We start from the raw sequence: 13,122 nt of genomic DNA, 5'->3' as shown, positions 1-13,122 counted from the left end.
TTCTGTTCTCCAAGCAGAACAACTCTTTGATCATTTCTATGGCCCTTCTCTGGACACACTCCCACTGGTCCATGTCCTTTTTGTGTTGAGGGCTCCAAAGCTGGATGCAATATTCCAGGTGAGGTCTCACCAGAGCAGTGGCAGAATCACCTCTCTCGATCTGCTGGCCACACTGCTTGTAATATCTTGGGCCCTGTGGTCACACTGGTGACGGGTGGCTCATGTCCATCTTTTCAGCTATGAGTACCCCCAAGTCCTTTTCCTCAGGGCTGCTTTCCAGCACATCGTCTCCTAACCTGTATGGGTAATGGGGATTGTCCTGACCCAGGTGCAGGACCCTACACTTGGCTCTGTTGAACCTCATGAGGTTCACCTGGGCCCACTTCTTCAGCTGGCCCAGGTCCCTCTGGATGGCATTCTGTCCCTCTGATATCAGCATTAAGATAACTGTTAGGTGCAATGTGATTTGAGCAGAAGCAGAAGTGTTACATTCACGTCATCTTTACAAAACAGTTTGTTGAGGTAAGCAAAGTCAGTCCTCTCTATTACAGAATGGCTGGCGTAGGACATTAGCTGCAATGCTTTGCCCCACAGTCATGTGGAAAAATAAGCTGAAGAACCAAAATGCAGCCTTGTACTGATGCCTTTGTAATTAGCAGCAGATACCATAAGTGTATGGTGTGTAGGATGTCTGGCTGATGTGCCTGGGGGAGAACAACCTGGCACATGGTTACACCTGCTTTCCTGTGTCTGTTGGGCTGCAGGAGCATCGGTTGTGTTTTGTTGGTAAGGATGGCACAGTTAGGTATCTACAGGCACAAGCTGAGTAAAATGCAGTCTCATCAAAAAAACCCCAAAACGTTGTTTTCACAATGAGGGGCATCCACTGTGGCGAAGCGGCTGAGATTTTGCATAATTTGGGGAACTGAGCCCTTGTTTCCTACCCTCGTGCTAATTACTGCTTTTGGGGTGTTTTGAGAGGGAGGTCACTGAGTTCTGACCTGAACCAGAGGTGGGTGGGATTTTCCCTACTAGTGACCAGAGCTGGAGTGAAAGATCTGCATATGGGACACTAAAGATAAGATCTGCTAAATCCAGTTACTCCATAAAAGCTCTATCAACCAAAGTGAGCCTGGCATGGTGTGCCGATGCTGCTCCTTTTAGTGGTCACAAACCTATAGGCAGTGCAAGGGATCCAGGTCCAGTCCCAACAATCTACCTGGCGATGCCTAAATGGTGGTAAACTGCAGTTACCTCTTGAGAGGTGTGGGGAAAAAAATGGCTTTTGAGCTGCTGCCTCAGCTTAGACCCAAACATCAGAGCAGCCCGTGTAGGATCTCCCTGTTAGCACTCTCCCACGCGGCTCCTCTGTCCCCATCAGAGTCTCATCTGCTACTCCTGAAAGCTTTAGCAACTTATTCTGGCTCTAGTAACACTGGAAGAAATCCAGAGCGACTCCAGCGGAGCTATTTTGGATTGGTGTTTGCTGGAGGAATTGTAGAGGTTTTAAGTTAATCGCAGGGTCATTTTTTCCTCTGTATGTTTAACCACCGAAGTTAATTAATGCTTGAAAGTTTCACAGGCTGCTTCTTTCATTATCTCAGCTAGCTGGGGTAAGCAGCAGCGTGGCAGGAGGGTGGTAGTCTGGCTGCAGTTGTGCAGACAGGAAAAATGCTGGGAATTGTTTCCAGTGAATCCCGGGGGTTTGGGTAGTTGGATGAGGGGAGGAAGGTGGAGGTGAGGATGCGTAATTTGCCATGGTAGGTGTTGCCTGTTGACTTTCCATGTAGTAAACAAAATTACCAAATGATTGTTGGCTGTGAGGGTTTTGCTTTTTTGTTTTTTTTCTCCTTTAAAGAGAATATTTTAAGCAGGACTGCGATTCATAGTCCTGAACTGTAGGGGACTAATGTTCCTGTTCTCCAGCTGGGAGAAACTAATTCAACATCTTGTGTTGTAAACACTCACTCATTTTAACTGATTACACCTCCAATGTTCCTCAAATCACTAAAATTACTAATTGCTATTCCTTACACATCAGAGAGTGAATCCTGAATAATTAACCCCAAATAAAATTAGATGAATTGGCCCTTTTAATTAGAATCCCTGCTGCTGTTTGTTCTGAGCTTCCTTTTCTTACTGTTAAGAGACTTTTAGAATGATTAAAACTGTTTAAGACTTAAACAGCCAGTGACCTTTTAATACAATATAAATCCATAAAAGCAATATTTCAGCTAGCAGGTGGTGAAGTAAATTTTCAGTGCAACTACCTGACAGACTCAGTATTCCTTTTTTAAATGGTGAGGATGAAATTAGCCAGTGTGGGTTTTTTTTCTCCCTCTTACTTATTAATACAGCAGCTGATTAGGAAAAGTAGTTCAAATGGTAGGATTAGTGATTGGCAAGAGAGTGGCAATTTAAACAGTGCTTTGGGTTGTCGGGGCGACTTTATTTTAGGATTCATGGGTCAATGTGGCGTATTTCGTTGGACTGTGGAGCTGCTGTGGTGTCGGTGACCCCTCACGACGCATTTTTGACCAAGGATGTGCCAACACAAACCACGATTTTAATTGTGTGCTTTCCTTGTCCAGTGATGTGTGTTAAATACAGATGTTACAGGAAAAAGAAACATTCATTTTGGGAAACCTAGTAAGATGCGTGTTCACACCTAGGAGTCACCAGGTCATGCCGAGCTGAAGTTTTCTATAAAAATCCTGTGGCATCACTTTGGCAGCGTGAAGTTTCCCAGACTGCTTAGTAACACTGCAGTATTTTGCAGGTTTTTGCAGTGGTGGCAGTGGAATACAGGTTCATGGTAGACTTAATCAAAAGGATTTTAGCACAGCGCTGAATAAATTAGGATTTAAGTGTCAATCTTAATTGTTTCCATGTAGACTGACCCTCTGGCTATCAGTAGTAGAAGGTAAACACTTGACCGAGCAGTAGGAAATGCCTGCATCTGCTCAGTGCTTTCCCATGGAATCTGTTTGGATCAGAATGGAAACACATCAGTGGGGATGTGCTCTATCACTGTCCTTACTCTGGTCTTTGAGTCAAGGGAGAACTGTGTTTTTCAGGTGATTCAAACCGATTCTGTACCAGCTTCAGAGTCAGAAATTATCAAGATGACGACAAGAAAGGGTTATTTTTGTTTGTAAGGAGAAAAATGAAAAACATCTGGGCATATAGTCTTCAGATGTCAGCCAGAGATCTGGGAAGACCACTGTGAACCCTGTTTTGTTGGTTGATAGATTTCATTAAGTTATTGTTTCAGGGGAAAAATATGATGTTTTGCTTTTTTGTGTTTCCGAGGGTTTTTCACCCCCCCCCCCCCCCCCGTCTCTTCTTGCTGAACATGTGAGATCATCTTCGTGTCTAGAAGTTTAAAAGCTGCAAATCTTCATGTCTAAACAACTGTGTCAGTCAAGGGGGGAGGCAATTACTGTGCTGCAATTCATTTGTTGACTGGCAGATAGATCTCCCTGAAAACAAAGGCTTGAGACATACGAGCCTGGTCCTGCAAAAAAAACTGAAGTGCACTTAAAAATTTAAAGGTTAGGCTGTAAGTGGAAAGGTGCTTGGTGCATCAGACAGGATGTTTTTCTCAGTGTATGCGTGTACCCAGAAGGTACCAGGCAGCCAATGGCAAAAATTTCAAGAGTTTCTATTCAGCCTGACAGGCTTGTGCTGATGTGGACATCTGTTTAGGTTAGGAACAATTCTTTATTTGTATATTTGAAAAATGTAATAATGAAACTTCTGAATCTCCTTGGAAAGCGTAAGAGGGGAAATTTTGGGGAGGAGAGGGGTAAAACCTTGCAGATGCATCTGCATGGCACAGACTTGATTGGAGCCAGAAGCCAGGCTGGGGCTTGAAGACATCACTTCTGCTTAGAGCTCTGCTGCAGTTCCCCAACATTGCCATAATAGGCTGACTTAATTTCTGTCTAATTACTTGATTGTAAAATACGGGGGAGAGCATTGCTGGGGCTGACAGTATCTTCTCTTGTGGTTGTACCGGGTGATGCTCCAGCACAGGAGCAGGCACGGGTGCCGAGAGAAGAGCTCAGAGCTGCGGTTTCACGGCACGTTGCGCCGCTGTATCTGAAATAACCGAGCTGGCACGTGTGTTGCACTGCACAACCCCTTTGTAGGTTGAGTCGCGGTCTTCACAGCTGTAAGAAGAAGAACCGAGTAGCTGAAGCAACGAGGAGTGTTAATTTTCTCCTGTAAACTATGTGGTGGGTAGAGATTTCTCACTGTGAGAGCTGAAGGCAGGCTGTGCTGAGATGTGAGGAAGGGCAGGATGAGGCTCCCTGCCTGCAATGGTGCCTGCCCCAGGCTGCATTCCTGGCAGCACTTGCCTTTGGAAGGTGATTTCATCTCCTTGACGTGTAAGTTGCCTCCCAAAGGTGCTGTGCTGTCTCTCTGCTGATGGAGCTTGGTTTAGTCGCTCTCATAACTTAAGTACCTCCAAGTATTCAAGGCGGTGCCACGGGAATGTCAGTCAAAATGCCAGTCTTGGTGCTGAGCAGTCATCAGCACCAATGAGCCTTTTGCCCATCTTATACCTTATTCATGGAGGGGCAGCAGGGTTAAATCAGCCAGGAAAGGGTGAGTGTTCAGGGTGGGATTTGTCCTCCCCCAGCCCATGGTTAGCTCTGGTAACCCCAGAGCCCCATTTCCCCTGTGACCACCAGTGCATCCATACAGACCAGGGATGGTCCCTTCCTCAGATGGCTCCCTGCATAGCTGGCTGGCACTGGAGGTGGTCAGCAGTGGGTGGCAGTGATATGCTTTGCCTGCACATGGACTTTCCTGCTTCCTCCCACTCTAAGCAAGAGAAATCTGCTTGTCTTGCAAAGCTTTGGGGGTGAGAGTGAGTCCCCAAGTTGCACTGTAGGGAGATTCTGCTTAAAGGGAGTATAAGCTTGCTTTTAGCTTCCCCCCACCCCCCCCCTCCTTCACTCCCTCAGATGTAGACCCGTTTCTTCTACATGTCATCTAAAATGGTGTGCTGCTCAGGACACGGATTTTAGAGTCTCTGCGTGCTTCCCTTTCTGCCGGAGGGAGACTTCCAGCCATGCCAATAATAATAATACCCTAACAGCTTTCCCTCCTGTGTCCGAGGGAATGCTCTCCCGAGAGTGCAGTGGGAACAGCATCGGGTCCTACGGCTTTGTGTGGGAAAGAGGGAAGTGCGGTGGCAGAATAAATAACTAAAGCTGCGAAGGAGAAAAATCCATCTGTTCGCAGAGGACCAGGAAAAGGCCAAACATCTGCAAGGTCCCCCCAGTTCATCAGGCATCTGCTTTCTGCTTCCCAGTCTAAAAACTTTCCCGTTTGTGGGGAGAGCGGAGCCAGCAGCTTATCTGACACAGAGGACAGAGTCAGCAGAGGTGGGCTGGGATGCGGTAAAGCCAGCTGTCTCCTCCTGCACAGAAAAGCCTTGTCTTCCAGACTCTAGAAAAGGGCTCTTATCTGTTTCTGTCCTTTGCTCCTCTTCTGAAAAAAATCTTGCCAATGTATTTGTCTTTTGGGAGGAGCAGATCTTCCAAAGGGGCAAAATGGTATTTGTTTTGTGTTTGTTCTAGCAGTCGTTGTTTTTCCCTTCTGTTTGTGCACAGACCCTGTCCCTTTCCTTGTTTCATCCCCTCCAACACATTCTCCACCTCAGTTTTAGCTGTTTGGAAGCAAGAGTGTCTGACTAATGTGCTGTGCAGGGAGATGAGTCTTTGGCATCAGAGCCGAGACTAACTGGAGAAATACCATCTGAAGTGTATTCTTTGGGAAGTATGTGTCTGCTGGAGTTGAAGTTGTTTGCAAAATCATGTTGGTTGCTTTGGAGGGTCATTTTCAGAGCAAAGGAGAAAAGCTTACTTAGGATTCCAAAAGCATAGAGTTTTTTAGAATGAAACACTGAGATATTAATTTCAAAATATTTCTTCTTTTCTTTTAACTTGGTATTGTATTTCATATGATTTAAAATTAAAAAAATATTAATTGTAGGGCAAAGAGGAGGAGACTGCAGATTTTATTGGGCATATTTTTTTAAAAAAATCAATATTGAACTCTATAATATCATGAGCCAGAAGGTTTCACACAATGTTATGTATTAGAGCACCACAGTTGTCTTAAATTAGTTTTCAGTGTGTTGTTTTTAAACTGTCTTTGTGCATCTGTATTTAGGATGATACTTTCTTAGGGATATGGGGAAGGGGGATGGTGCTGTTTGAGTCCTACACTGATTGCTTTGGGGAAAACAGGAAGAAATTACTTTCCTGGGAAATAAGATTCCCAAAGTCTTAGGGGGACTTTCAGAGAGTGATCTGACATTGAACAAAAAAGCTTTCTGGGGCTGCAGACTCATCTGCTTCCCACAGCAAACAGCGTGAAGGTGCCGTGCTGCCAGTGCTGCCCAGCTGGTGCCCATGCCAGGGGCAGGCTGAGCCCAGGGCCTTGAACCCGGGCACGGCTTGTCCAGAAGGCTGCAGGTCACTGGGACTTGGCTCAGTGTCTCTCCGAATGGTTTGGAGACTGCTCCTTGATATTAGGGGATGGCTGTAGCTGGGAAGTGGTGTGGCACTGCATGGGATTGTGGAGGGTCAATGAGGGAGTCTGCGTTTCTTCACAGAAAGGGTTAAAACACTCCAAAAGCCACAGTTCCTATATCTGTGAGATATTCCCCTTGTATTCATTTACCTTAAACTTCCATCCCAGGTGTGCACAGGAGAGCCAACAGCAAACAGCTCTACTCGCAGTCTCAAACTTTATGAGAGGAAATCAGAACATACCAAAGTGGTGCAAATTACAGGCAGCTGCCTCCAGAGGAGCCAGACCCAGTGCTAATGGCAAGCACCTTCCTTCTATCCTTAGGAGGTGCTTTGTCAGGGCGCGCTGTCCTGCTGCCTGCAGCCTGTGCTGCTCTGACCATGTTTTCTCCCTCGTGCTCCCATGTCCTCTGAAGTTCTTGAAGAGCAGTCTCCCATCTCTGTGCTAAGTCTGATGGCTTCACAGCCGGTGTAGTGCTTTGGCTTCACATCAGCACTTCTGGAAGTTTCACATGAAGCACAGCGGTGTGTAATGTTTTATATATCAGCCCCATGTAAGAAGTCTCCTTTGAGTTGTGGTGGATGCTTCTGAGCTTGCAACTGGCTCATCACTTACTTGGCTGAGAAGACCCTGTGACCTTCCCTGTAGTTCCTTATGTGAAGCTCTGAGGGCCCTATAGGAAGGGGAAATGCAGAGTGTGAATGTCTGTCAGTAGCAGAGATGAGGGAGGTGGGCTGGTCTAGATTCTGGCCTCCAGCCATCCATGTGTCCTCTGCAACAGGGAATCCTTACTTTTAAACAGCATGTGATACTATCTTTATAGTGATCAAGAAGAAGTGGCATCATTTGGCACTCAAGGGGAGTGAATTGGGTGTTCCATTGCAAGGCTGGATGTGGGACGTTCGTTATTGCAAGTTTTGTAGTTGTCTGTGGCAGGTTTGAGATGCAAACTCGGTTTGTGGAGCTGGATGCTGGTGCGTCTTCTGCTGTGGGGTCTGAGGACGTTTAAGCAATCTGCAATGTTTCTGAGCTGATATAGCCAACTCCTTGAAGCAGCAATGCAGCTGAGCATCTAATGGTTAAGCAGTGTGTGAACTCCTGTGTCACCAAACTGATGGCAGAGCTGTGAGGATTTTCAAGGTTCATCCAGATCATCCATGTCCTGATGTGTGGAAATGCTGGTGAGTCAAAATTCTTCCATTCTCTTTCTTAGGGGACTTCCTTCCTCCACCCCCACCTCCTCTGGATGACCTCGGGAACATCACATCATCACAAGGTGCCTTTCCCCCCCCACCTCCTTTGGATGATGCTACTTTCAATGTGCAGGTAAGAAGACAAGAATTTTATTGTTAGTGCAGAAATGACCCAATAATTAGGGAAATGAATGAATGATAATAAAAGGAGCTGGTTAGAGATCGTGTGTCAGGAACAACCAAGTCAGCTTTAGCAAGCTGTGTTTCCCAAGTAGGGAATATTTCCATTCAAAACTTGCTGGGCTATTAAAGGATTTTTCCCATCCGGCTTGAATTAGAAGACTAATTGCCTTATGTCCTTGTGATGGTGGATGAAAGTGGAACCTTCCCAGAATGAATTGTTTTCTGGAAGGGCCATCTCCTTCCACGGACTGTGGAGAGACTTCAGGGTGGTAACGTGATCCTAAAAGTGCTTCATTTAGATGCCTAAAATTAAATGAAGCGAATAAGCCCTGGCCCAGGCTCCAGTGATGTCACTGAGACCTTTTTCACCACAGTTTTGCTGGCTTGAATGCTCTAGATTGGCCAGCTGGATGAAAGTGCAACTTCTGAGGTGCATCAGGTGGTAATGGCTTGTCCTGTGTGGAGATGGGCATACCTTGGACACCTCTGAAAGGTATGAACACCAAAGCGCAGACATCGCCAGCTTGCCTGGAGTGCCTGTTGCCTTAGCTCAGGCATGCTCAGGAGATGTGTATCAAAACCTGCAGGGACAGGCTGTCAAAGTGATCAGGGAGCAAGGAGCTGATCTTGCCAGTGGAGACCAGAAGAGTTTGGCTTGTTAGCTGAGCTCAAGGAAGGCTGGGGAAGGGGGTATAGTTGAAAATTTGAAATAAATTTGGGAATAAGGACCAGAGAACAACAACTACTTCAGCTCTGGGTGAGTGTTGGTACAGCAGCAGGGGAGGCTGAGCTTGCCAGAAGTACCTTTATGCTGGTGTTTAAAAAGTTTCTAAAGCACTAAGGCTGCAAGGGTCTGGAAGAGCCTTCTGGGAGAGGAGCAGTGAGAGCAAAGCAAGTGTGAGCTAGGTTTGAGGCTGATGAGAGTTGTGTAACCATGTATCCACAGCCACCGGGTGGTCCTTGGTGACCCTGGAAGGCTGTGGCAGTCCTGTGTCCCTTGATGGATTTGAACATGAGAATAGGCTAGTGGGCAGATGTTAAACAGGAATAGAGAAACAAGACTTGGTTCCTCACCCCACCACAAACGCTGGAGCCTCTAGGAAAAGAAAACACTTGCCCCCCTCCTGGGCTTCCTCTGATACCTTGCCTATGGTGAGATGCTCAGAAGCTGTCAGAGTCTCAGCCTGTTTCTGCAATGGGTTCAGTGTTACCAGCAGCCTTTGAGAGGGAAGGGGTTACTGAGTATTGCGTTCTCCCTTGCCAGGAAAGGCTGCAGCCGTCAGGGACATTAGCCAAGTGTGGAGCATGGCTTTTCCCAGCCGTGGGGGAATGAAGTAATTCCCCAGCAAGTGTTGTTCTGTCTCTTATCTCTCTGAGAAGAGCAGACCCCATGGGAGCAGGGGAGCTTCCAGACCATGCTGGGAAGCAGCAGAACAGCAGGCTCCTGCTGAGGGCAGGGCTCTGCCTGTGCAGGAGCCTGGGCAGTGGGAAGGGGTTGTGGCACCTCACGTGCTTCTCTGGAGTCAGGTTTCCCCCTTGCCAAGTCACCCAAGGAGGGAATGTTGCCATGTTTATTGGAAAGGGCTTGTGTCTGCAGCTCCTCATGCCTCCCTCCTGTGATGGGTCCAAAGATGTGCCTGAGACGCTCAGGGACATGCCCCTTGGTAGAGCCACCCCATGGGATGGCTCTTCCTTGCTGAGGTCATGAAATTGGTATTTGTCACATCCTTTGGGAAGCCGGGGCTGGAGCCATGTTCACATCATTGGGTTCTGGCAGCAGCTTGGTTAGAGCGAGATTCCTTCCCATGGCAACCTGTTTGAGGAAGGTGAGCCTACCAGTTATACCCCAGCACTCCTGGCCTGTCACCACCTCCATGCAGCCAACGTGGGTCCCTGCCTTTAATCTGTGCCACCTTTTTCCCATTTTGCTTCCCTTCCACCCTCTGAGGGAGATCGACAGCAGATAAGAGCCAGGGCTAAGTCAAGAGCTGGTGGGGTCTCCTGTTGCAAGGTCCACTCCTTATCTTGCAGGCACAGCAAAAGCCATGCTGAAGCAAGACGTAAGGCCTGAGAGATGAGGGAAGAGGGCAGGTGGTGATGTAGAAAGCTGCTTGATGCCTCTGTGCATTGAACACAGCCATTTTCATGAGTCCAAATGGAGGTTCCCATGCTGAAGGAGTGGAATGAATGGTGGCTGTGTATTCCTTCTGTGGTGAATCCATTCTCAGCCCTCAGGACGTGGTTGCATGAAGGCAGGGATCTCATGAGCACATGTTGGATCGAGCTCCAACAGACTAAAGCTGATCCTGATTCTCCTCTCTGATGCCATGCCATTTCATTTCCATTCCTCAGCTTCCCCAAAGCGAACTGTAAGTGCTGGAACAGGTCGCTCTATTCCTGAGCATGGACCAGATCTAATGCTGCTGCCTGGGGTGGTTTGGCCCCTGCAGACCCAATGCAAGCCCTCTAGATTTTGAAATTAATCAGCTTTAGCAAATCAGCCCCTTTATGACAGAAATTCCTCTCTGGATGGCAGAGTGCTGATAACAGCTTAGGAAATATGTGCGCTCTGGCTCCAGGTAAGGCTTTTTATGCTAGGTGTTAAGTTGATGAGGGCAGCAGAATATATATGTTTAGTTTATTATCATTTCTTGCATTACTGTTAGCAGATGGCTAAAAGCTGTACAGATTATTGCAGTTTAGGTTGTAGCTTAAGAGCAGCAGTTAAAATAATAATGCCCGGTTTTCGTAGGCCTGTTTGTCTCTGGATCTCTATTTGGACAGTGGAACTGGCCACTTAGGATCAGATCCAAAAAGGTACTTTAGTATCTGACTTCCCTTGAGGTGCTTATCTTCTGATGGAAATCAGAGGAGGACTGGGTCAAGAAATACCCTTGTGATAGATCTGGCATTTTCTTGTAATTTTTGTTTTCCCATCCGGCTTCGTTGTGTTCGGATTCACAGCAGGGCTGGGGAGGAAAGGGGAAGGAAATTTAAACTCTTATTAACTGTAATCCTTTTTTTTTAAAAAAAAAAAAAAAAGAGGAAAAAAAGAAACAAAAGGAAATGTTTGTTTTTAAAGAGTGTTGGGACTGGGGGACAGTTGTGTTGGGAAGTTCCCCTTCGGCTGAAGTCAGCCGGCGAAGGCGAGGGCTTGTTCCCAGAATGGTGGTGAGGGTGCGGCGATGGCGTGTTTGACAAATAAGGACATGAGCAAAGAGCCTTTTGCCACGTTGGCTTGGGCTCAGTTTAAAAGAGAAAAAAAAATCCTGGACGGGAAGAAAAATGAAATCACTGTTTGTCGAAGGGAAATAGATAGATCTGGGAGGGAGGCAGATTATTATTTTGTTTAATTTTTTTTTTTTTTTTTTGCCTTCTAGTTTCGAAATAGGCATTCTGCCCAGGCAGGGGAAAACAAAAGTAAAAAACTCTCTTGTAAGCACCCTGTTTGCTCACAGAGAGGGACCTTCACTCATGGCACTAGTGATACCTTCCTCCTGTGCCAGGCAGGGCTGCTCAAGGATGAGGACTGTGCACAGTTGGCTGAAAATCCGGTCCCTACCCTGCATCCCTGGAGGGATCCATGCTTCAGAGGCATCTTGATAAGCTCTATCATGGGACCTTCAGTTCTCCACTGGCTTTGAAATGATCAGTTCCCCTTAAGGGAGAGGTTTAGAGCCCGATGCTTCATGTTGGGATAGGACCTGGGTGGCTCAGAGCAGCTGTGAACCTCAACTGTGGACCTACCAAAGGCCACCTTGGAAGAATGCTTGTTTACCAGTTGCTGCTAATTACTCTGCAGTGTCCACAGTGTGGGTCTGATTTGCATTTGGGACCCTATAGATGCTACCACAACATGGAAAGGAGAGGACTGCATTTGTCTGGGAGATGGCCTCTTTCCCAACAATCCCTGGCTCTTATCAGTGTGGTTTTTGTTGACAAGCCACAGAGCACATTACAGAAGAAATACCAGTCTTTCCCTGATAAGGCAGCTGAAGCAGGGAAAGTACTTTGCCTAATTCACCAGGCTGACCAGCAGCAGGCTAAAAATAGAACCCAGATCTCCTGCGTCCCAGAGCAGTTGCATCTCCTACATTGCACCACCTCGTTACTGTACAAACTGTGAATTAATTAATAAATGCCATCAGTGGCTGAGAACAGAAAGAATTTGGGATATACAAAAAAGGATGTGCAACAGTGGTTTGGGATGGGGTTTAGAGTGAGGAAACAGACTTCGAGCAATTGCATCAAGGGTAGGTTTAGATTAGATACTAGGAAGAAATTCTTCCCTGTGAGGGCGGGAGAGACCCTGGCACAGGCTGCCCAGAGAAGCTGTGGCTGCCCCCTCCCTGGCAGTGTTTGTGGTAAGGTTGGACGGGGCTTTGGGCAAGCTGGGCTAGTGGAGAGTGTCCCAACCCATGGCAGGGGGTTGGGTGTGGATGGGCTTTGAGATCCCTCCCAACCCAAACGTTTATATGATTCTGTGATAAAGTAATACACCAGGTTTTGTTATAACCAGCTATGCATGGAGGGGCCACAGTGCTGCACTATACGTGGTTCAGGAGCTATTCTCATGTTCAGACCTACTGAACTGACGGACCGGGTTGTTATCACCCTCTTTCAACATTCAGGAAATCAGCCAAAGGGCTCAAATTCCTATTGCCAAGGAATTTTGGGAGGAGAAATGCTGAAATGCAGTCTGAAGGCGCATACACCTTCCTTTATGATGCTGTTCAGAGGAGACCCATCTCCTCCCTAGTGCACGCGCCTGGGAAGAGGTGGGAACGTGTTGATAGATACGAGCGGCGGGAGTCTCATCCTTGTCACGGGGGAGGTTGCCAGGCATGTTACTGTCTGACTCCCTCCCAGCGAGCCGCGGTGGTGGTGCCTCTTCATGGGCTGTGACTCACCAGCTACAGACACAGCCGGAATGGAGGAATTTTTGGATTTTTTTTGGTTTATTTTTCAAATTTTTGGTGCACATGTTGACAAATAGTTGGGGAGGAAGAAGTGTGATTTTTGCCTACCAGGGGTTGCTGCCTTAAATAGCACATCTCCCTCTCTGCCTGAGTGCTGGGCTTGCTCTAAATTGCCTGCCTTTTAATGTTTGGAGAAGCTGAAAAGGCCAAAGAGAGCAGAACATGTGTTCAGCCTCCCTCTAGTGCTAGATTTTGTTAATCATCGGGATTATCGG

The 13,122-nt window shown here is 47.1% G+C and overlaps 1 protein-coding gene across 3 annotated transcripts in view; it reads left to right on the top strand.

Annotated features, from left to right (window-relative positions):
* The window catches only part of LPP (LIM domain containing preferred translocation partner in lipoma), a gene marked incomplete at both ends in the record, with an annotated part of 204,569 nt that overhangs the window by 24,392 nt on the left and 167,055 nt on the right, over nucleotides 1-13,122 (top strand). For all 3 annotated transcript variants that reach the window (XM_084267544.1, XM_084267543.1, XM_084267542.1), the window contains one exon: nucleotides 7,766-7,878. In XM_084267544.1, coding sequence (XP_084123670.1) covers nucleotides 7,766-7,878 — 113 coding nt within the window. The remainder of the gene's footprint in view (nucleotides 1-7,765; nucleotides 7,879-13,122) is intronic.

The sequence above is a fragment of the Gallinula chloropus genome (genome assembly GCF_964237585.1).
Source record: "Gallinula chloropus genome assembly, chromosome: 8".
NCBI classification, from domain to species: domain Eukaryota; kingdom Metazoa; phylum Chordata; class Aves; order Gruiformes; family Rallidae; genus Gallinula; species Gallinula chloropus.
Note: the sequence above shows the minus strand (reverse complement) of the source record. Positions and strands in the feature narration are given on the sequence as shown.